The sequence below is a fragment of the Oncorhynchus clarkii genome, chromosome 5 (assembly GCF_045791955.1).
Source record: "Oncorhynchus clarkii lewisi isolate Uvic-CL-2024 chromosome 5, UVic_Ocla_1.0, whole genome shotgun sequence".
In the NCBI taxonomy this organism is placed as follows: Eukaryota; Metazoa; Chordata; class Actinopteri; order Salmoniformes; family Salmonidae; genus Oncorhynchus; species Oncorhynchus clarkii.
Genome location: NC_092151.1, coordinates 59,839,131 through 59,863,989, shown reverse-complemented (window position 1 = coordinate 59,863,989; position 24,859 = coordinate 59,839,131). Strand labels below are relative to the sequence as shown.

General features: G+C 42.4%; 1 protein-coding gene across 1 annotated transcript; it reads left to right on the top strand.

Moving 5' to 3' along the window:
• The first annotated feature begins 10,308 nt into the window (after positions 1–10,308).
• LOC139410130 (ceramide synthase 4a) lies at positions 10,309–24,792 on the top strand. Its single transcript, XM_071155576.1, has 10 exons — positions 10,309–10,481; positions 13,791–13,908; positions 17,217–17,335; positions 17,454–17,511; positions 17,630–17,680; positions 19,342–19,434; positions 20,283–20,411; positions 21,454–21,560; positions 23,502–23,658; positions 24,121–24,792. Exons 1-10 carry the CDS (start codon positions 10,312–10,314, stop codon positions 24,313–24,315), a joined length of 1,197 nt encoding a protein of 398 aa, XP_071011677.1. The 5' UTR covers positions 10,309–10,311; the 3' UTR covers positions 24,316–24,792.
• The last annotated feature ends 67 nt before the right edge of the window (positions 24,793–24,859 follow it).

Sequence of the window (24,859 nt, the reverse complement as noted above, 5' to 3'; positions counted from 1 at the left end):
CACCTGCTCTTTCTATGACATAGACTGACCAGGTGAATCAAATCAAATCAAATTGTATTTGTCACATACACATGGTTAGCAGATGTTAATGCAGTGTAGCGAAATGCTTGTGCTTCTAGTTCCGACAATGCAGTAATAACCAACAAGTAAACTAACTAACAATTCCAAAACTACTGTCTTATAAACAGTGTAAGGGGATAAAGAATATGTACATAAAGATATATGGATGAGTGATGGTACAGAGCAGCATAGGCAAGATACAGTAGATGGTATCGAGTACAGTATATACATATGAGATGAGTATGTAAACAAAGTGGCATAGTTAAAGTGGCTAGTGATACATGTATTACATAAGGATGCAGTAGATGATATAGAGTACAGTATATACGTATACATATGAGATTAATAATGTAGGGTATGTAAACATTATATTAGGTAGCATTGTTTAAAGTGGCTAGTGATATATTTTACATCATTTCCCATCAATTCCCATTATTAAAGTGGCTGGAGTTGAGTCAGTGTGTTGGCAGCAGCCACTCAATGTTAGTGATGGCTGTTTAACAGTCTGATGGCCTTGAGATAGAAGCTGTTTTTCAGTCTCTCGGTCCCAGCTTTGATGCACCTGTACTGACCTCGCCTTCTGGATGATAGCGGGGTGAACAGGCAGTGGCTCGGGTGGTTGTTGTCCTTGATGATTTTATGGCCTTCCTGTGACATCGGGTGGTGTAGGTGTCCTGGAGGGCAGGTAGTTTGCCCCCGGTGATGCGTTGTGCAGACCTCACTACCCTCTGGAGAGCCTTACGGTTGTGGGCGGAGCAGTTGCCGTACCAGGCGGTGATACAGCCCGCCAGGATGCTCTCGATTGTGCATCTGTAGAAGTTTGTGAGTGCCTTTGGTGACAAGCCAAATTTCTTCAGCCTCCTGAGGTTGAAGAGGCGCTGCTGCGCCTTCTTCACGATGCTGTCTGTGTGAGTGGACCAATTCAGTTTGTCTGTGATGTGTATGCCGAGGAACTTAAAACTTACTACCCTCTCCACTACTGTTCCATCGATGTGGATAGGGGGGTGTTCCCTCTGCTGTTTCCTGAAGTCCACAATCATCTCCTTAGTTTTGTTGACGTTGAGTGTGAGGTTATTTTCCTGACACCACACTCCGAGGGCCCTAACCTCCTCCCTGTAGGCCGTCTCGTCATTGTTGGTAATCAAGCCTACCACTGTTGTGTCGTCCGCAAACTTGATGATTGAGTTGGAGGCGTGCGAGGCCATGCAGTCGTGGGTGAACAGGGAGTACAGGAGAGGGCTCAGAACGCACCCTTGTGGGGCCCCAGTGTTGAGGATCAGCGGGGTGGAGATGTTGTTGCCTACCCTCACCACCTGGGGACGGCCCGTCAGGAAGTCCAGTACCCAGTTGCACAGGGCGGGGTCGAGACCCAGGGTCTCGAGCTTGATGACGAGCTTGGAGGGTACTATGGTGTTGAATCCAGGTGAAAGCTATGGTCCCTTTGATGTCACTTCTTAAATTCACGCCAATCAATGTAGATTAGTTATATAATGGTTTTAAAGTGGAGGAGACAGGTTAAAGAAGGGGTTTTAAGCCTTGAAACAACCGAGACATGAATTGTGTATGTGTGCCATTCAGAGGGAGAATGGACAAGACAAAATAATTTAAGTGCCTTTGAAAGTAGTTGCCAGGCACACCGGTTTGTGTCAAGAACTGCAACACTGCTCGGTTTTCCTAATGTTTGTTATGCTCAGTGTATATACCTACCAGTAAAAATAGTTGCCTAGGATTACAATTTAAAACATTTTTTTATTCAAACCCAAAAGAAATCCTATCAGATTCTGGAACCTATCCTATTTAATCCTATCTAGTCCAATAGGACTGGTTCCAAAATTGGATAGGATTTTCTTTTGGATTATAATAAGATTTTTTATTATTGGAATCCTGTAGGATTTTTTGACTAGGTTCGAATGATATTATTATTACATGTTTTGGGAGAGCTGATTTATTTTGTTTTTCTGACAGGACAGATGTAAGTACAGGTAGGAAGACAGATGCAGAAAGTGATTAAGGGCACAGACTCCAACACAATGATGTTTTCAAATAGATTATTGTATATAAAATCCTTTAGGATAGAATCTTATGGGAATCCAAAAGAACTGGTTCCAAAATCATGATTTTTCTATTGGATTCTAATTGGATCCTTGTATTAGAATGATATAGGATTCTATAGGATTTCAATGGTTTTTTTCTCCTATGTTTTTTTTTCTCTCATTTTGTCAATGGGAATTGTAAAGATATTTACATCAAATTCTAAAGGATTTATCCTCAAGACTTGGCTGTAAACTATAGTTAAATTGGCTGCTTAATTTATGGAGCACCCACCCTCCAAACCTCTTAGACAATTACCTATGAAGGTGGACAGTGAACATGTGAACTATGATAACATCATAAGCAACCAATATTGAACTGTCACTTGAGATGGTACAACCTCCGGCCCAGTAGCTACCTCATAAGGGACATAATGTGAGTAAACATTTGCATCTGGTGCATGTGTCACACATTGAAATTATTGTGCCAACTGCAACACCAATAGCTGTGAAACGTACTGAAATTGTCTGCACGATTATTTACATTTGTGCCAAAAAGGATTCTATTGGAAAAATCACTAATCCTATAGGATTTTTTTTACTAGTGTTCTATAGAGCTCGCCATTGTAGTCCTAAAAAACAGAAATGATTAACCTCTGGTTCGTTCAGCCATTCCTATGGGCAAAATTAATGGGGAAAGAATACGGTTTTGGAATAAACGCCGAAAATAAGTTTAACACAGGTTTATGAGATGTTATAAAAACATATATATAAGATAATATCAGTCAGTTAACATGACCTTTATGAATTATGAATCATTTTTTATTATTACATGATTACTTCAGAAATCACAAAAAGTGACGTTAACTGATGAAGATAATCTCATAGAACAAAACATAGGTGCTCTTCTATTTTCGACGTTTATCCAGAAACCCTACGACGAACCATGGCGGAGTTCGTGCCTACAAAAAAGACGCCATTACTATTGCTCTCTATTGCCTAGATGGGAAAAACGGGGAAAGCGCCATATGCCTTATGTTCAGCGTGTTGGTGTGAGCAGTGCTTTTTCCCGTGTTCGGTTTGAAGGATACGTGGCGCGCGCCCGCCACAAACAGAGGCAGGTTGCGTCAATCGGCTCCTGCTTGCCGGATAACTGCTGTGACAACACTGTGCTCCCCATCCCATTATTCGAGAGCGGACAGGTAATCTCAATGTTGTTGTTAATTGAAATCAATTTCAGTAACACCGAACGTTTTCCATAATGCCTTTTTGCGAATGGATGTTGTAGGCTACCCAATAGATTGCTATTGTTGATCTATTATCTATTTGTTGTAGGTTATTGAGACAGGTTTGTTGAAGATTGCGAGGCTGAACCTATGGGCTATACATCGTTTTATTATGTAATCGATTTAAGGCGTATCCTGCGCTTACTTTCCATTTGACTGAAACCGTTGCTTTCTTTGACTGGGCCTTGTTTTGGTCTCTATCTCAGACAGTAGGCTACATTAGGAGCGATTTATCAATTAATCAAAGGGCCACGCCAAATGTTTAATTTAGTAATTGAGTCGTTATGGTAGGAGAATGCATTGGTATTTATCACCACGCTGATAAATGCAGAGAAATTAGCTGAATAAGGCATATTAAGGCAAGTGATCTCCAATCGCGCAAGGTTGATGGAGGGATGTGCGCACTCATGAATACTGGAACTGTTTGCATTGCTGTTCAGTGAGGGGAGGTCCATATCCACACAACAACAACTATATCAGCTTGATCAATCAAAATCAAATCAGTTTATCGGTCAGCTAAATGCTTATTTTATTAGCTCCTAACAATGCAGTAAAACAATTAAAAGGGGGGGATACAAGAAATCAAGAACCACGGGACGAATATGATTAACAACCCAAATAGCGCTGAAGCAGGAATCAAATGCAATCTTTAAGTATGTGTAATATTAATCGTGGTCTCCCATGGGGAGCAAGTTCCAATATGACCATGAGACCAAGAGGAAATTCCCAGATCTGGCAGGCACTGGTTTTGAAGTTTGCAGGTGGGGCTGGCTACCTCATCACTTGACAAGACTCATGTCCGCTACATAGAGCCCCACAGTGGAGGTATCATAATACCCATAAAACATAATGGTCAAACCAGGAAATGGTTCCAAACGTTTTTTCCACCATTCATTTTTCATATAGGGGATTTTAGAAACACTTAAATTAAGGGCTAGGTTTCGTTTAAGGTTACCATGGCATGATGTTTTAATAACCATGTAAATATTTCTTGGACAAGGTGATGTCTAATATTAAGGTAGTATTGAGGTATTGCTCGCCTGAGGTAGAGTACCTCATGATAATCTGTAGACCACACGATCTACCGAGAGTTCTCATCTATATTTTTGTAGCCGTCTATTTACTACTACAAACCGATGCTGGCACTAAGGCCGCACTCATTGAACTGGAGAAGTCCATGAGCAAACAAGGAAATGCTCATCCAGAAGCGCCGCTCCTAGTGGCCGCGGACTTTAATGCAGGCAAACTTAAATCTGTTTTACCTCATTTCTACCATCATGTCACATGTGCAACCAGAGGAAAAACAACTCTAGACCACCTTTACTCCACACACAGAGATGCGTACAAAGCTCTCCCTCGCCCTCCATTTGGAAAATCTGACCATAATTATATCCTCCTGATTCCTGCTTATGAGCAAAAACTAAAGCAGAAAGAACCAGTGACTCGCTCAATACGGACCTGGTCAGATGACGTGGATGCTACGCGACTGTTTTGCTAGCACAGACTGGAATTTGTTCTGGGATTCATCCAATGACATTGAGGAGTATACCACCTCAGTCACCGGCTTCATCAATAAGCGCATCGATGACGTTGTCCCCACAGTGACCGTACGTACATATCCGAACCAGAAGCCATGGATTACAGGCAACATCCTCACTGAGATAAAGGCTATAGCTGCTGCTTTCAAGGAGCAGGACACTAATCCGGACCCTTATAGGAAATCCCATTATACTCTGACACTAACCATCAAACAGGCAAAGCGTCAATACAGGACTAAGATTGAATCCTACTACACTGAAGCTCTGATGTGGCAGGGCTTGCAAACTATTACAGACGACAAAGGGATACCCAGCCGCGAGCTGCCCAGTGAAGCGAGCCTACCAGACGAGCTAAATGCTTTTTATGCTTGCTTCGAGGCAAGCAACGCTGAAGCATGCATGAGAGCTGTTCTGGACAACTGTGTGATCACGCTCTCCATAGCCGATGTGAGCAAGACCTTGGAACAGGTCAACATTCACAAGGTCGCGGGACCAGATGGATTACCAGCACGTGTACTCAGAAAATGCGCGGACCAACTGTCAGGTGTCTTCACTGACATTTTCCAACTCTTGAGTCTTCACTGACATTTTCAACCTCTTGAGTCTCTAATATCTGCATGTTTCAAGCAGACCACCATAGTCCCTGTGCCCAAGAAAGCGATGGTAACCTGCCTACCTACCGTCCCATAGCACTCACATCAGTAGCTATGAAGTGCTTGAAAGGCTGGTCATGGCTCACATCAACACCATCCTTACGGAAACTCACTCCAATCCGCATACCCCCCCAGCAGATCCACAGATGACGCAATCTCAATTGCACTCCACACTACCATTTCCCATCTGGACAAAAGGAACACCTATGTGAGAATGCTGTTCATTGATTACTGCTTTCAAATTGATTATAGATTTCAGCATTCAACACCATAGTGCCCACAGAGTTCATCACTAAGCTAAGGACCCTGGGACTAAACACCTCCCTCTGCAACTAGATCTTGGACTTCCTGAAGGGCCGCCCCCAAGTGGTAAGGGTAGGCAACAACACATCTGCCACGCTGATCCTCAACACGGGGCCCCTCAGGGGTATGTGCTTAGTCCCCTCCTGTACTCCCTGTTCAGCCACGACTGCATGGTCAAGCACGACTTCAAGACCATCATTAAGTTTGCTGACGACACAACGGTGGTAGGTCTGAACACCGACAACGACGAGACAGCCTATAGGGAGGAGATCAGAGATCTGGCAGTGTGGTGTCAGGACAACAACATCTCCCTCAACGTGAGCAAGACAAAGGAGCTGATCGTGGACTACAGGAAAAGGATGGCCAAACACGCCCTCATTCACATCGTGGGGTTGTAGTGCAATGGGTCGAGCGTTTCAAGTTCCTTGGTGTCCACATCACCAACAAACTATCACGGTCCAAACACACCAATAAAGTTGTGATGAACGCACGACAATGCCTTTTCCCCCTCAGGAGACTGATAAGATTTGTCATGGGTCCCCAGATCCTCAAAAAGTTCTACAGCTGCACCATCGAGAGTATCCTGACCGGTTGCATCACCGCCTGGTATGACAACTGCTCGACATCCGACGTAAGGCGCTACAGAGGGTAGTGCGTACAGCCCAGTACATCACTGGGGCCAAGCTTTCTGCCATCCAGGACGTATATACTAGGCGGTGTCAGAGGAAGGCCCAAAAACTTGTCTAAGACTAGTCACCCAAGTCATAGAATGTACTCTCTGCTATCGCACAGCAAGCAGTACCGGAGCGCCAAATCTAGGCCCAAAAGGCTCCTTAACGGCTTCTATCCCCAAGTCATAAGACTACTGAACAATTAACCAAATGGCCACCCGGACTATTTTCATTGACCCCACCCCCATCCATTGTGTTTACACTGCTGCTACTCGCTGTTTATTATCTATGCATTATCACTTTACCCCTAGCTACGTGTACAAATTACCTCAACTGACTTGTAACCCCGCACATTGACTTGGTACCAATACCCCCCTGCCTCATTATTGTTATTTTATTGTGTTATTTATTTTTAGTTTAGTTTATTTAGGAGATATTTTCTTAACTCTATTTACTTAAAACTTCATTGTTGTTTAAGGGCTTGTTGTATTCGGAGCATATGACCAGTAACATTTGATTTGATCTCTGTCTTAGACCGTTAGACCAAGAGGAAATTCCCTCGTAGGTCGTGGTGGGCTACCTCATCACGTGACCATGAATGACTCATGTCCGCTACATATGTACAACGGAAGAATTTACACAAGATCATTTAAGAATGATATGTACAGCAGTAGATACAGTATATTGGATTGAACTATGTCAAGAATCCAGTGTATAAATACATGTCTGGTATATATAAACAGTCTAACTAAAATAAAATGTATAGTAGTAGAAATATTATGATGAGCTATGTCGGGGATACAGTATTTAAATACACAGTGTGAAACAGGAAATTACCATGGTTCAATTTCTCTATAGCAGTGGTGAAAACCTTTTTCTGAATCAAGATCACTTTCTGTGTCAAAAGCCGAAATCTTTTGAAATGACTTAAAAAACATAAGCCTATGCAACATTAAACAATTAAAAACAGTTCTGTAGCATTGAGGTTTGTGCAGTAGGCCAGTGGATCCCAACCTTTTTTGGTTACTGCAACACCAAGTACATTTAGCTCTGCCCAGAGTACCCGTGAAGTACCCCCTCATGTGCATTTTACCATTAAGCCAAGTGGTGCAACTTTCACTGGGGACGAGGGGCACGCCCCCCCCCCCCCCCCCCCCCCCCCACATTCTGAAATTGCATTTCTGTCCCCCCCAGTTTTATAATTGGAATGTGATACAAGACAAGGCAACGGTGTGCTTTAGGACCATCCGGACGCCTTCAAGCAGTCGAGTAGGCTGTCTTGAGTGTTTATCCGACTGGATAAAAAACGTGGTCCCCCCCACTTCAAAAAACAAAGTTGCAGCCCTGATTAAGCCTATGGTTTCATGAGTCTTCTCAAGTACCCCTTGTGGAAAGGCCAAGTACCCCCGGTTGCAAAATACTGCAGTAGGCTATAAGCCCAATACATTATCACTACGCTTGAATTGCCCTGTCAATGTTGTTCTTAGACCATTTTGAAATAATAATTTTTTACTGGACTGATGGCCTTCATCTGGTCAGTCTGAGGGGAAGGAGGGGGCAGCAATGAGGCTGCCTCTCATCCGACTCACAGTCCCCCCCCCCCCCCCCCCCCCACTACGCTGAAAAAAGGGTACTCAGTTTTCCAGCTGATGCTGAAACTATGACCAGAGAAAGTGAAATATTCCTCAATATTAAAAAAGGGTAGCAAATAATAACAACGCAAGCTTATCTAAATGTACATTTTATGGCTTTTAAAACTGTTGAACAAAGTGTTGACAGTGCTGAATAACAACTTAAACATGAACTTATTCATAAAAACAGCAGGTATTTGCTGTATTCGTTGAGTCTCTCTCTAGTCATGGTTTTATAAGTTTTGGAATCTCGCATGATCAACTTTGCTGTGTGTTCGAGGCGTCTTTTTATAGTCTATGGCGCAAGGAAACTATGCAGGCAAAGTGATTTGAGTTATTTGATTGGCCAACGGTAAGCCTATAGGTGCACTTGAAAAATCCAGAAAATCACACTGTAGGATTTTTAATGAATTTATTTGCAAATTATGGTGGAAAATAAGTATTTGGTCAATAACAAAAGTTTATCTCAATACTTTGTTATATACCCTTTGTTGGCAATGACAGAGGTCAAACGTTTTCTGTAAGTCTTCACAAGGTTTTCACACGCTGTTGCTGGTATTTTGTCCCATTCCTCCACGCAGATCTCCTCTAGAGCAGTGATGTTTTGGGGATGTTGCTGGGCAACACGGACTTTCAACTCCCTCCAAAGATTTTCTATGGGGTTGAGATCTGGAGACTGGCTAAGCCACTCTAGGACCTTGAAATGCTTCTTACGAAGCCACTCCTTCATTGCCCGGGCGGTGTGTTTGGGATCATTGTCATGCTGAAATACCCAGCCACGTTTCATCTTCAATGCCCTTGCTGATGGAAGGAGGTTTTCACTCAAAATCTCACGATACATGGCCCCATTCATTCTTTCCTTTACACGGATCAGTCGTCCTGGTCCCTTTGCAGAAAAACAGCCCCAAAACATGATGTTTCCACCCCCATGCTTCACAGTAGGTATGGTGTTCTTTGGATGCAACTCAGCATTCTTTGTCCTCCAAACACGACGAGTTGAGTTTTTACCAAAAAGTTATATTTTGGTTTCATCTGACCATATGACATTCTCCCAATCTTCTTCTGGATCATCCAAATGCTCTCTAGCAAACTTCAGGCGGGCCTGGACATACTGGCTTAAGCAGGGGGACACATCTGGCACTGCAGGATTTGAGTCCCTGGCGGCGTAGTGTGTTACTGATGGTAGGCTTTGTTACTTTGGACCCAGCTCTCTGCAGGTCATTCACTAGGTCCCCCCGTGTGGTTCTGGGATTTTTGCTCACCATTCTTGTGATCATTTTGACCCCACGGGGTGAGATCTTGCGTGGAGCCCCAGATCGAGGGAGATTATCAGTGGTCTTGTATGTCTTCCATTTCCTAATAATTGCTCCCACAGTTGATTTCTTCAAACCAAGCTGCTTACCTATTGCAGATTCAGTCTCCCCAGCCTGGTGCAGGTCTACAATTTTGTTTCTGGTGTCCTTTGACAGCTCTTTGGTCTTGGCCATAGTGGAGTTTGGAGTGTGACTGTTTGAGGTTGTGGACCGGTGTCTTTTATACTGATAACAAGTTCAAACAGGTGCCATTAATACAGGTAACGAGTGGAGGACAGAGGAGCCCCTTAAAGAAGAAGTTACAGGTCTGTGAGAGCCAGAAATCTTGCTTGTTTGTAGGTGACCAAATACTTATTTTTCACCATAATTTGCAAATAAATTCATAAAAAATCCTACAATGTGATTTTCTGGAATTTTTTTCTCAGTTTGTCTGTCATAGTTAACGTGTACCTATAATGAAAATTACAGGCTGCTCTCATCTTTTTAAATGGGAGAACTTGCACAATTGGTGGCTGACTAAATACTTTTTTGCCCCACTGTATGTGTAATTTTGTAATTTTGATGAATTATCCCTTTTGTCCTCACACACAGACTTCATGTTGGCTCTAATTATGATTATGTCTGTGAAGTGTGAATCAAGGACACATACCATCTTGTTCACTCTCTTTAACTTGTCATATTTCATTTGGAGCTTCCCAGCCGCTGTCTTCTCCATGAATATGAATAACAGCAGCATCAATGTTTCAGCAGGCACAGACACTTCTGAGGATCGAGCTCTCAAACATTATATTCTCCTTTCACCCTCCCCTCTCCTCTTCTCTGTAGGATGGAAGGACTGCTGGACCAATGGCTTTGGAAGGAGGAGTACTGGCTGCCGCCGGGGGTCACCTGGAAGGACATAGAGATCGAGGGGGACCGCTACCCTCTACCCCGGGACCTCTTCTACACCCTGCCGCTGGCTCTGGGCTTCATCGTCCTGCGCTACGTCTTTGAGAGGTGAGGGGGCGCGGGGGTCCTCCCCCCTTTTTTAAAGGAACTCAGTCCGGCTTTCAACTTATTCTTAAAATATTTAATAGAAGAATGCACAAGGTGTAATTTCGAAATTGGGTGGTGCATTATCAGTTTTCCTCTTGTCGTGTTCGTCATTTCATACCTTAGAGAGAGCTATTTATAACTTGTCAGAAATGTGTTCATTCAAATATCACATGAATACACGTTAGAAATGTCTAAACTTATGCAAGAAAATGAGCATTAACTGCAAAAGTATGGGAACCCCTGTCTTATTGGATAGTACATCCCCGTTTTGTCCCGTTAACTTTGTGTTTAGTGACTATGACCCTGTCTGCTGTCGGCTTTTGCCCTTTGAAAGTATTCCAAGTCGACTACATGCCTGATGAGTAGTCCGTTTTTGCTGGGGCTGTAAAATGTATTTTTGTTAGGTTCACATTGACTCAGGCTGTGGCAGAAGGCTGATGGTGTGTCTGTCTGTCAGGCTGATGGACAGTAGATTGACATGGGTTGGGCTACAGCAGACGCTGAGGATGATATGCACTCAATGGTTTCCCAGAAGCCTCTGGATATCAAAAATATGATTCTTCCTCATCTTAACTTGTATTTATTCAGGGGAGCCCAATTGAGACCAGGGTTTCATTTTCAATGGTGCCCTGAAAACAAACCGTTCCCAAATCAACATATTCATTCAATTAAACAGCAAAACAAAGAAACTACAAGATACAAGAGATACACTACATTTCAACAACACAAATAAATGATTACAATCAACCAAAACACTTCCAAACTTCAGTGAATTCATTCCTCATCAGCGTTCTAAACTGGTCTATTGCCACCAGGGATTCAAGATGTAATGAGAATGGTAAATTATTCCAAACTCAAGGCTGGTTTACCTACTGTAGGTTGGTAGAGACACGAGGGACCTCAAGAGTTAACCAACACTGTGAGTGGGTTTGGTGCCTCGTATAATTATACTTTATTAACAGAGAAGTGAGATATTTTGGAAGCTTGTAGAGCTTTGTAAACAAAAAGGAAGAAATTAAGGAATTTAGAGCGGTCTAGTCGACCTTCTGATAAAGGATGTGGTGATGAGTATTAAACCTCTCACCTCTGATAAATCGAATCCACAGTACTTACGATAGAATTCTGTAGTAAACTATAGTATACTGTCGAATACTATACTCCACACTGTAGTAATCCTCAATCATGTGTAGTACTTAGTATAGAATGTTGTAGTATACTATAGAATACTATAATAATACTACAGTATTATCCACCAAAAAAACACTATTGTAAATACAACAGAAATGTTCACACAAACACTACAGTCTGAAAAAACGTTTTTTTTTCAACTCTAGTAAATACTACAGTATTTTATTTGCATATACCCTGCCTATCCCCCCCCCCAACACACACACACACACACACAAACATTCCATTGGTTGTATACTTATGAGGGGTGTTTGTCAGAATGATATCCCCCCCAAAAAAGGTTTGTGTGTTTTAAATTGGGGCGGGTTTTGTTATCAGTTAATTTAAATGTAGCTCAGTACAAATATCTTTCAGTTTCTCTGATACTGGCATCAACTGATCTGATCTGATACTGATCTCACCAAGTTAAGATCACCCAATATTAATAATTCAGATTTAGCATAGTTAGACAGCAAGTCAGACAATTTGCTAAGAGCAATTGGGAGCAAAACAGGAAAACACTGCACACAGAGATCTGTTTCCCAGGTGTGTTATAACAACATTATTATAACAACGTTTCAACGGTTTAGAAAACGGTTTCTAAAACCTGATGACGATCATAGGGTCGAAACATTGTTATAGTAAGTAGTTCTATAATAGGGCCCGGAGTTCTATAATAGGGCCAGGAGTTCTATAATAGGGCCAGGAGTTCTATAATAGGGCCAGGAGTTTTATAATAGAGCCAGGAGTTCTATAATAGGGCCAGGAGTTCTATAATAGGGCCAGGAGTTCTATAATAGGGCCAGGTGTTCCATGAGTTCTATAATCCTGACACAGATCCGTTGCAGTCAAATTTGCTAATAAACCCATGGGAGCATTCTAACAATGCGCAGGTGTTTTTCTTCTTGTCCTCATGGCATTTTTACATTGCACCTGTGGACATTAGATGTAGATGTTTGTACTGTACACTACATTAGAGATGGAAGCCATGTAGAGGCAGAGGCCAGAAATGTAAAGTGGAGGGCTCAAGCATGGAGACAGGAAGAACAGAAGTCTGATGGAGCGATCGATAGGACACTCATTTTTTGCATGTTTTTCCTTATCAGTTATTTCCTCATGGTTTTTTGGTGTACTGTACTGTACCTGGGCAGGGCTGAGCTGTGTGTCAGTCACAACACACACACGTGCAGGCATATGTGTTTCACGAGGTGAGGTGAGATACGCAGGGCCAGGGCAGGGAGGGGTTTGTTTACATGCGAGTAGTAGTCATCAGTGGGGACTTCATTACCAGCAGGTGTTTCCTTTGGGGTTCCTGTAACTGGAAAGCCCTGGAGTCTCCGAGCTAAATTACTCTGAACTTCCATCACTTCTAATCTCCCTGCCTGCCCACTTACCTATGATTATCTCTCAGGTAGAGGTGCACACACTTATACTGTACACACATACTGTAGAAATACACACACAGGTACGCACACACACACACACGCGCACACACACACACACACGCACACACACACACACACGCACACACACACACACACACTCTTACCTGTACCCTTTTCCACCCATGCATATACACACGAGCACATGCACACCCCCTCACTCAGACACACAAACATAGATCTAGTGTCCCTGGAGGTGTCGTATCAATTAGGCACAAAGGTTGTCTGGCCCAATGTGATACTAAGTGTATGGGAATGGAACAGGCTCCAGCGGTTGTCAGTTCATTTGTTATGTTATGTTGAAGACTGACATGGAGTAACATGAGGAGCTCTCGTGTTCTTGCTCTTTGTTGTTGAGGAGATAATGGTTATGCCATATTCTATTCCAGGAATTTTTCTTAACCACCTGACTGTTTCTCACCCCACCTGACGTATCCAATGAAAACTCTATAATATCACTAGGGCCTGGAGTTTTTTGTAGTACGCAAAACACCCGGTCTTAAGCTATTCACCAACAGTTCCCAGTGCACTTCCTTTGACCAAAATACTGCAGCTTTGGTCAAAAGCAGTGTGACATATGGAAAATAGGGTGTAACTGACATTTATTTGCCTTTGCATTGAACTACTGCAGAACTCTATTTTCTGTCTGTCTTCTCTACAGGGTCATAGCCATGCCACTAAGCAGACAGCTGGGGGTGAGAGACAGGGTGCGGGTTCGAGCCCTGCCTGTTCCAAAGCTGGAGACATTTTACAAACAGAACAAACAGCAACCCTCACAGGTCAGTTATACATCTCCTTCATCCATCGCTGTCACTCTTTTAGTGGGATATGGAATATTCCTTTATAGAATTGTAGAAACATATATGATTGATTCTGAAATTGATAAGTATGTTTAGCAGAGATCTTATACAAGCCTCTACATATAGCATTACAGATATTGCAGCTAGCACTCATGAGATAAGATCAGAGATGAGATACAATTTCTCCCCTGGAGAATCTATATTGCTTCATTAGTATAGCCCTCAAGTAGATTTATAAACTGGGTGGTTTGAGCCCTGAATGCTGATTGGCTGAAAGCCGTGGTATATCAGACTGTATACCATGTGTATGACAAAAGATGTATTTTTACTACTCTAATTACATTGGTAACCAGTTTAGAAATATAAACTCTATTGCTTCATGAGTATAGCCCTCAAGTAGAATTAGAGCACTGGTTGAGTTGTAATTATATGGTTTACTGGGTGAATGGGGATCAGGTTGAAGTTAAAGTAGTTTCTGCTATAATAGGGAACCGTTATGTGGAACTCGTTTAGGGGTGTCAGGTTAGGGTTGGGTTTAGGGTCTACTATTGTGGGTTGTAGTACACCAGGAAATGATAAGATAGTTGTTTATTAGCCAGGTATATTTGGTGGAATAGGATAAATAGTAGAGTACATCCTTGGGTAAAACCCTTAAATGCTTTGGCAGGCATTGTTCTAGTGGCCTATCCCTTCCTTGTCAGTCAGGTAGGTGCAGGTGCAGGTAATATTTTGTGGCCAGGCTCTGTTCACATGGAAATGTTCCACCCTTTTTACTCGTTAGGAGTAACAAGGCAGAATTTGCAAATGTTGACGTGTTGGACTGTACATCTGCTGAGGCATGTGTCTCCTCGTTTACATGTACAAATCTCTGATAGTAGAAATACCATAGTATATGGATATGCACAAATCCTATTCTCTCTGTGCATTTAGACATTGTCTTCTGTCTGAAACAGCTCATGTTGTTGGTGAAGTATTACCTGGCTGTCAGTCTCTGTGTTAGAACTTCTTCCTGCCTCATTTGTAAACCTCACATTTTCATGAAGCGCACAGGCTCCCTATAGACGTTCCCCGGATTTTCCATGAAGGTTAATGCTCTCAACATATACAATCACCAGGACTGCACTAGCCACACCCATATTGTGTAACCACCTCATTGGTATGTCACAATGATCAAATCAAAACAAGTCAGTTCCAAACAAGGTTTAGGTGAGCAGTTTGTCCTTCTCTGTGTGCTGCCGTTACTCAGGAGTGACATACTCCTACTAATACTAGGAACCCTCTAGAGTAATTAGGTATCTCCCCACACAAGAACCATTCTACAGTACAGCAGAAGTATGAGCCTAAGGTAGTGTAAAGTGCCACCCACATGAAAAAATGCTATACTATAAATACTGTAATATTCACTCGTGTTTTTGCTGACTTTACTGTAGTATTCACTGTAGTAGTTTTGCAGACTAGTGTGTAAGTGTGTTTACTGTAGTATATGGTAGTATTTACAGTTAACTATAGTATAAATACTGTACTAAAAAGGAAACTGTAGTATATACTTTAGTAAATCCTGTAGGTTTTGTGCAAACTGTAGTATACTGTAATATTACTGTAGTATTTACTAGAGTTTTGTACATTTGTATTATCTTTGACATAGAAATGGAGGCTTTCTCTTTCAGGAAACCTACTGGAGAAATACTAAAGACCACATTTTGCATAACCTGTAGGACTGGGATCTGAACCAATAGTTCAACGCTTCTGTGCTTTTCTATGACCTGTAGGGAACACAATATGGTCTATACTTGGCATGTAGATTTCTCACTTATGGATGGCACAAAATGTGGTATGGGGAATGGGCAGGGTATATGCAAATGAAATACTGTAGTATTTACTATAGTACAAAAAAAGTGTAGTTTTTTTGCAGACTGTAGTGTTTTTGCGGACATTACTGACAGTGCGGTGTTTTTTTTGCAGATAATACTGTAGTATTTCCTGTTGTATTCTATAGTATACTACACCATTCTATAGTAAGCACTACACATGATTGAGGGATACTAGCAAAAGAGGAAAGGGGATACCTAGACAGTTGCACAACTGAATTCATTCAACCGAAATGTGTCTTCCTCATTTAACCCCAATCAGAGAGGTGCTTGGTGCTGCCTCAATCGACATCCACGTCATTGGCACCCAGGGATCAGTTGTTGTTAGGGGTTAACTGCCTTGCTCAACTGCAAAACGGCAGATTTTTACATCTTGCCAGCTCAGGGATTTGAACCAGGGACTTTTCGGTTACTGGCCCAACACTGCTAAGCTACCTGCTGCCTGCTGCAACTGCTAAGCTACCTGCTGCCTCCACAGTGTGTAGTATAGTATTGTACAATATGCTACAGTTTACTATAGAATTTCATAGTAAGTACTGTGGTATTCTATATTAAACTGTAGTATTTTTTTTAATGTGGGCAGGGAGGAGAGGAGGGTAGAGGGTATACAAAACAAAATATTGGAATTCTGCTCTAATGTTTCAAATATTTTTTATTAAACACACACAAGAATGGTGTATAGGTATACAAGACAGGTATACAATTCTCATCTAAACATAAAAGAGCATACAGGAACAACAAGACCCAGAGTTCTGGGTGCAGAACAAATAATACAAAACACGACATACAAAACAAGGACACGTAGAAAGAAAGAGGGAAGATGTCCCCCCTATCCCCCCCCACCTTATTCCCCCAACCCCCCCCCCCCCCCCCCTATCCCCCCCCAGATTTGATCAAATGTTTACATTTATTGTTCAGAGTATATCTAATTGTACAGTGTTTGCCAATTCACTGAGCCATAATTTGGTAGAGGGCGCTTCCCAAAAATTTTCCAAAATTATCAGAAGCGGGTCTGGATCTATTGAAGTCTCCAAAACCTCAGAGAGGATCCCAAAAATTCCACACCAATAGCCATGCAAGCTAGAGCATAGGGCAAAGCAGTGGAGTAGTGTACCCTGCGCAGCCTGACATTTATCACATGTAGGGGATGTATCAGGAAATGTCCTATGCAGTTTAGTTTTGGAATAGTGTAATCTGTGTAATACCTTGAATTGTATGAGACGATGTCTGGAATTAATGGAGCAATTCTGCTCTAATGAAACTGTGATAAAACACCTATTGAGATCATTTAAGGTGCTGAAGAAGGTAATGGATTATCTCCCTGACAAATCTGTATATGAAAGATATGTTGAGGGTCTTCTTGGGAAAGGAACAGCGGAGCTTCTCTCTCTGAGGTGATTTGGTCCTGTCTGTGTTCAGAGTGAGGTCCTGGGCCTGGGGAAGCATTGTGGTCTCAGTCAGCGCCAGATAGAAACGTGGTTCCGCCAACGCCGCAACCAAGACAGGCCGAGCAACACCAAGAAGTTTTGTGAAGCCTCGTGAGTCAGCTCTCATTCAGAGTTCTATGTATTCGTGCGATCTGTTTCATTTCAATGTATAGTTCATAGAAAGCATATTAAGTTATCTTATGACAAATATTTTGTTTTGTTTTTGCAGTTGGAGGTTCGTTTTCTACCTCATTGCATTTGTAGCAGCGCTTGCCTCCCTGATTGATGTGAGTATATTAAGCACATTCACTTTGGCTACCTTTACCCTCAACAGTGCTACTGCTTCTTGTATTACTACTATGAGGACCTCACTGTGACTATTTGTTCTGTCCCTCTATCCCTCAGACCCCCTGGTTCTGGGACCACAGAGAGTGCTGGCAGGGCTACCCCAAACAAGTGAGTAGAACAGTTCACTTTAACTTTCAGTTGACCAGTGGTTTCCTAAACATGTGTGTCCTGTCACTCATCAAAAGCCTATGGAATTGTCCTGTCACCCACTAAGTAAATACATCCAATGTTTCTAGTGACAACCCAATCTACTGTATAGCCACAATAAGCCGCATCCCACACCATTGAGTCTCGAGTCCCAACACACAATTTGGGAATCTGGAAAACACGGCTTTGGACAATCTCAGGAAACGTTCTCTTTCTGCTGTGCTGCACCGTTATGTATGTCTGGAGGAATTGAACAACGCCCCTCCAGATAACAGTTATGACATTCCTACAGGAGACTTAACCCCTCCTCCTCCTTCCCTAGAAGGGGATGACCTGAAACAGAAAACACTACAAGTACAAATGACACAGCATCTCTTTCCACACTTAAACCTCTTATAGCACTGTAACTCCCTAATGCTGTAGACCTTCCCTTTGTTGAAGCCAGGCTGTGTTCTGTGCCTTGCAGGGAGGGATTGAGGGATGTCTAGGGGTTAAATGGCTCAGTAAACTTCCCTCTATTGTCTATGGAGTCTTGGAGAGTACCGTTTGGTGGTGGGTGTTTGGGTCACTTCACGGCCATTTTGATGTATCACCCCTTTCTATACATGTACACACCCGCTCTGATTTTAATGTTAAACTTTGACTGTGGACTCGTGGGGGAACGCTTGCTAAAGGGGGTTTCAAAGCTTCCACTTTAAAGCTTTGGTTGGGAATATGAGGGGGTTTAAACAAAGCAGCAATCAGCAATATACATTTTTGTCATTTAGCAGACAGTCTTATCCAGAGTGACTTACAGGAACAATTAGGGTTAAGTTCCTTGCTCAAAGGCACATAGACAGATTTTATTTGTATTATTTTTTCGGTTCTGGGATTCAAACCAGCGACCTTTCGGTTACTGGTCCGCCCCAGGGGTGCGTTGCTTCAAAGCCTGTGCTTCACTGTGTGTGGAATCCTGAGTTTCTCTATTTCAGTCAAGGGTTACCCCCCAAACATAGAGCCCCCAGTTGTAAATGCTCAGCTGTGTGGACTCTCAGGCCTGGCAGTGGGCTGGGTGTCTATCTGCTGCTGCTGGGAAAAGGCCTCCTTGGTAAACTCCCTGACTGACTGATCTCTCCCAGTGCACAGGTGGGGGATGGAGTCACAGTCAGTCCACACGTTAACTCCTTCTTACCTGGGCTGTGTCTCACTAGTCTCAAAAGGCCTCCTTCCTCTCCCTGGTTTCCTTTTTTTTATCATCTACCAGTGGAGGCTGCTGAGGGGAGGAAGGCTCATAATAATGGCTGGAACGGAACAAATTGAATGGCATCACCACCTGGAAACCATGTGTTGGATGTTTTTGCTACCATTCCAGTCATTCCATTCCATCCATTACCGCTTAGCCAATTAAGATGCCACCAACCTCCTGTGTCATCTACGCTTTTGTGTGAGAACCGGACAGGTGAAAGCAAATCCCCCCCATGTAGACTTCCGTTCCCATAAAGCCTTCAACTAGACTTTTCTGTCAGATCGGTGCAGATAAAGGTGAGGAGGAAATTAAAGGAAGTCACTTTAGACTATTGGGATGCATGCTCGGTCACCTTCAACCCCCCTGGTGTTTGTTTTGTTTCTGTCTGTCCCTGCAGCCTGTCGCTGAGGCTCACTACTGGTATTACATCACAGAGCTGGGTTTCTATTGGTCCCTGCTGCTCTGTGTCACTGTGGATGTGAAGCGGAAGGTATGTGTCACTCCTGTCTCCACACACACGCACACACACACACACACACACGCACACGCACACGCACACACGCACGCGCACGCACACGCACACGCACACACACACACACACACACACACACACACACACACACACACACACACACACACACACACACACACACACACACACACACACACACACACACACACACTCCTGTCTCCATTCACAGTGACTCAGTCCAATCCACAGAACAGCATCAGCTTTCACTGAAAAAAATCATTACTTTCCCTTCCAGATTACAGTTAGTGTTCACAGCAGATTCCCAGCTTGTTTTACTGAAACGTTCATGTCATTTTTATAGTCATGTTTCCCTACAGGAACTGCCCACAGAGGTGGTTGATGTTTTCAAGGATAACTATGTATCTGGACGATGTCCAATGAGGTTTAGTAATTAGAAACAAGTCCAGCCCCTCAGGACCCAGATTACCTGCCCCCCCCGTCTCCTCATCCTCTCCTGCTATTCCCTCCCCTCATGGGGACCAACCCCTCCTGGCCTGCTTTGGTCTGACTCAGCTCTCTGTCCATAATCTGAAAAACAGTCAACCTCTCTACTCTGAAACTCATCAGGAACACCCTGTAAAGATAAACATCTATACAGATAACCAGCAGACGCAAGCAGGAGGGGTTCACAGATGTTGTCACGTATATCTGATTAGTACGGTTTTTAAGAAACTTTTTCTGTATTCTGCACCATTGATAAATCACTCCATACAGGAGAAAGACGACTGATTTACGGCACCAGAAGCGCAGAACTGCTGAAGCCCAGGTTATAGTATATCCTCTACAGCTGTGTGGTTTGTTTTCAGGATTTCAAGGAACAGATCATCCACCACATCGCTACCATTTTGCTCATCGGTTTCTCGTACTGTGCCAATTATGTGCGCGTTGGCACACTGGTGATACTAGTCCATGATTCTTCAGACTTCCTCCTGGAGGTAGGAGCTCAGTCTCAGTTTTCAAGTCACACACAAATCATACAGACACAGGGAACTAAAGGGGGAATGATATCTCTAATCATAAATGCATGTGGTCAAGCTAATTTGCACTACCATTTTCCCACAGACTGTTTTGATGGGTTGTGTGGTTATTTAAGCAAGGTTCTTTGTTTACATGTAGGTCACTGTAAGTTTGATTTGAACACAGGGATTGTTTATTAACATTACTTAATCTTATTATGACCGCGAATCACACGATTTTCTTCATTCAGATGTAGGATCTTAATTTGAGCCAGTTTGCTACAGTGGGAAAATGATCCTGCAGCAACAGGAAATGTGGATTATGATGTGGATTGTAATTAATATACTTTTTTTTGTAAATGTTGATACATTTTTCCATAGGGCAAATCAAGTCTGAAATTTCAAAGTAGAAATGACAAACTTTAGAAGCCTTTTTTTATAACTCAAATACACTACAAGATCCTGCATCTGTAGGTTCATAGAGATCGAACACGTGATTATATTTAGCAATTTTATGTGGTAAAAGGAAAACATGTCTTGCGGGTGAACTTCTCTAACTCTCCCAAGAGACTTTCAGCTCTGAAATATAACTCCTATTATCACATGTATTCCTAAAGATGTGTTTAAATGACCTCAGTAAAGCAGTGTAGTATTGCCCTGATGTTATCTCACAATAACCATTGTCTCCGTCATCTTGGGCCTGATGAAATATGTATGGCTTGTCATGTCAGGATCATGACATAATGCTTCCTTTAGAAGCAGTCTATGGGAGGCAAGGGGTCAGAAGGGGGCATTGGTTGTCAGTGTGTGCTAGAGAAAACCACTCCATCAGAGAGTATGGACTGGGAGGTCATACAATATGTTGGAGAACACCATTACTGTATGCTATCATTTGTACAGCCACTGTGCTATATTGATCAACCCAGCTGGTAACACATAATGACTGTATCGTTACAAGTGCCTCATGAGGGTCGTGCATAAGGCCAACTGTGATAGGAGTATTATTATATTTCACTTGCAGTCTGCCAAGATGTTCAACTACGCTGGCTGGCGGAAGACATGTGACACACTGTTTGTCATCTTCGCCCTGGTCTTCCTGCTAACACGACTAGTGGTCTTCCCTGGCAGGTGAGACTGGAGGCTTTCTCACACAGTCATTTGACAATTTATTAGGAGTGTATTACAAAGGTCAATCGTAATAAAAGTACAGTGCCTTGCGAAAGTATTCGGCCCCCTTGAACTTTGCGACCTTTTGCCACATTTCAGGCTTCAAACATAAAGATATAAAACTGTATTTTTTTGTGAAGAATCAACAACAAGTGGGACACAATCATGAAGTGGAACGACATTTATTGGATATTTCAAACTTTTTTAACAAATCAAAAACTGAAACATTGGGCGTGCAAAATTATTCAGCCCCCTTAAGTTAATACTTTGTAGCGCCACCTTTTGCTGCGATTACAGCTGTAAGTCGCTTGGGTCTCATCAGTTTTGCACATCGAGAGACTGACATTTTTTCCCATTCCTCCTTGCAAAACAGCTCGAGCTCAGTGAGGTTGGATGGAGAGCATTTGTGAACAGCAGTTTTCAGTTCTTTCCACAGATTCTCGATTGGATTTAGGTCTGGACTTTGACTTGGCCATTCTAACACCTGGATATGTTTATTTTTGAACTATTCCATTGCAGATTTTGCTTTATGTTTTGGATCATTGTCTTGTTGGAAGACAAATCTCCGTCCCAGTCTCAGGTCTTTTGCAGACTCCATCAGGTTTTCTTCCAGAATGGTCCTGTATTTGGCTCCATCCATCTTCCCATCAATTTTAACCATCTTCCCTGTCCCTGCTGAAGAAAAGCAGGCCCAAACCATGATGCTGCCACCACCATGTTTGACAGTGGGGATGGTGTGTTAAGCTGTGTTGCTTTTACGCCAAATATAACGTTTTGCATTGTTGCCAAAAAGTTCAATTTTGGTTTCATCTGACCAGAGCACCTTCTTCCACATGTTTGGTGTGTCTCCCAGGTGGCTTGTGGCAAACTTTAAACGACACTTTTTATTGATATCTTTAAGAAATGGCTTTCTTCTTACCACTCTTCCATAAAGGCCAGATTTGTGCAATATACGACTGATTGTTGTCCTATGGACAGAGTCTCCCACCTCAGCTGTAGATCTCTGCAGTTCATCCAGAGTGATCATGGGCCTCTTGGCTGCATCTCTGATCAGTCTTCTCCTTGTATGAGCTGAAAGTTTAGAGGGACGGCCAGGTCTTGGTAGATTTGCAGTGGTCTGATACTCCTTCCATTTCAATATTATCGCTTGCACAGTGCTCCTTGGGATGTTTAAAGCTTGGGAAATCTTTTTGTATCCAAATCCGGCTTTAAACTTCTTCACAACAGTATCTCGGACCTGCCTGGTGTGTTCCTTGTTCTTCATGATGCTCTCTGCGCTTTTAACGGACCTCTGAGACTATCACAGTGCAGGTGCATTTATACGGAGACTTGATTACACACAGGTGGATTGTATTTATCATCATTAGTCATTTAGGTCAACATTGGATCATTCAGAGATCCTCACTGAACTTCTGGAGAGAGTTTGCTGCACTGAAAGTAAAGGGGCTGAATAATTTTGCTCGCCCAATTTTTCCGTTTTTGATTTGTTAAAAAAGTTTGAAATATCCAGTAAATGTCGTTCCACTTCATGATTGTGTCCCACTTGTTGTTGATTCTTCACAAAAAAATACAGTTTTATATCTTTATGTTTGAAGCCTGAAATGTGGCAAAAGGTCGCAAAGTTCAAGGGGGCCGAATACTTTCGCAAGGCACTGTAGTAATAAGATTACTCAGGGACTATCCTTTTCTGACAGTTTACACTTGTAACTCAAATGTAGGCCTACATGCAAATATTCCAATACATCTGATGTACGCACATCTCAAGTCAGAACATAGCACATAGTGTGTACTATAAATCAGTTAAGGGAATGTGTTCAGAAGTACCAATTAGAGACTGTTAAAAATGCAAGGCTTGAGGTTGTATTCATTTCCAGTTTTCTATGCCCATTCTTGCCCCTTCAGAATAGTCCACTCCACCCTGGTTGTGTCCTTGGATTTCTTCCAGCCTTTCTTTGGCTACTACTTCTTCAATGCCCTGCTGTTGGTGCTGCAAGCTCTGCACATCTTCTGGGCCTGGCTGATCCTTCGCATGGTCTACAAGTTTGTCTTTATGGGCAAGGTCAGTAGACTAAAGTCATTATCCGCCTTACTTACTAATGGTGATTTCATCGGATGCCATGACACGGTAGAATAATAGATCACATGCTCACTCGTATTATTTGTCAGAAGTAGTTAGGTGATGAATCATCTTAGGAAAGCCCACAATGAAATAAATGGACAGTGTACCATAAATATGCTTCAATGATTCATTTATTCTTTGAATAGACGCGTTTTCGTTCAACTGCGGCCAAAACACGTCCGTACAAAGAATACATTCATCGTTGAAGATGATTATGGTGCACTGTCCATTTCTTTCATTGTACACCTTGGAAGTATCACAGGGGACTGCCTTTAAGGCATAGTGTTTGTACGATTTATTGGCATTATCACTACATTATCTGCTATACAATCTGGTTATGTTCCGTTTGTTGATTTCTTTTGCAGCCTTAAACGGTCACTTACATGTATCTTTCTGCTGTAGGTGGAGAAAGACGAGCGCAGCGATGAAGAAAGCGAGCCAGAGGAGGAAGAGGAGGCAGTGGAGGAAGAGGAGACTAGCTGGGAGCAAAGAAAGGGTGCACTCAATTCCAAGTTGGCTTCGCTTGCCAACAATTGTGTCCTGAACAACCTAACCAACCAGAGAAATATGAACAGCAGACTGCCCAAAGCCAGATAGTACCACTCTCTTTTCGCACTAGATTAAACTTAGAACGTTTTCCTCTCCTTCCACAGTATATGCTGGTAAGATATAATTCATTTATATGGCTTACATATTACCAATGTGGTCCATTTATGATTTCATTAATGGTTTCAGATAATACTTCTCTACGTTTGGAGTACATAACTGTTCACTGCACTGTCAAAATAATGGTTGGGTCAAACAAGAAGAACGCTGGTTTTACTTTAAGATGAAGTATGTTTTTCTAGATTTTATATTTAGAATTGATTTGTTTTTGTTTGGATTGTGTGTAAATAGTTAAAGACATGAACTCAAATCAAATCAAAGTTTATTGGTTGATGTTATGGCAGGTGCAGCGAAATGCCTGTGTTTCTAGCTGCAACAGTGCAGTAATACCTAGCAATAAAAAAAACTATACACACATAATCCAGAAAAAAAATAAACATTTTATTTTTTTATTTTTATTAAGATCTGAATGAGCAATGTCAAAGACTGTTAAATATATAAAAACAGTATCAGTCAAAAGTTTGGACACACCTAT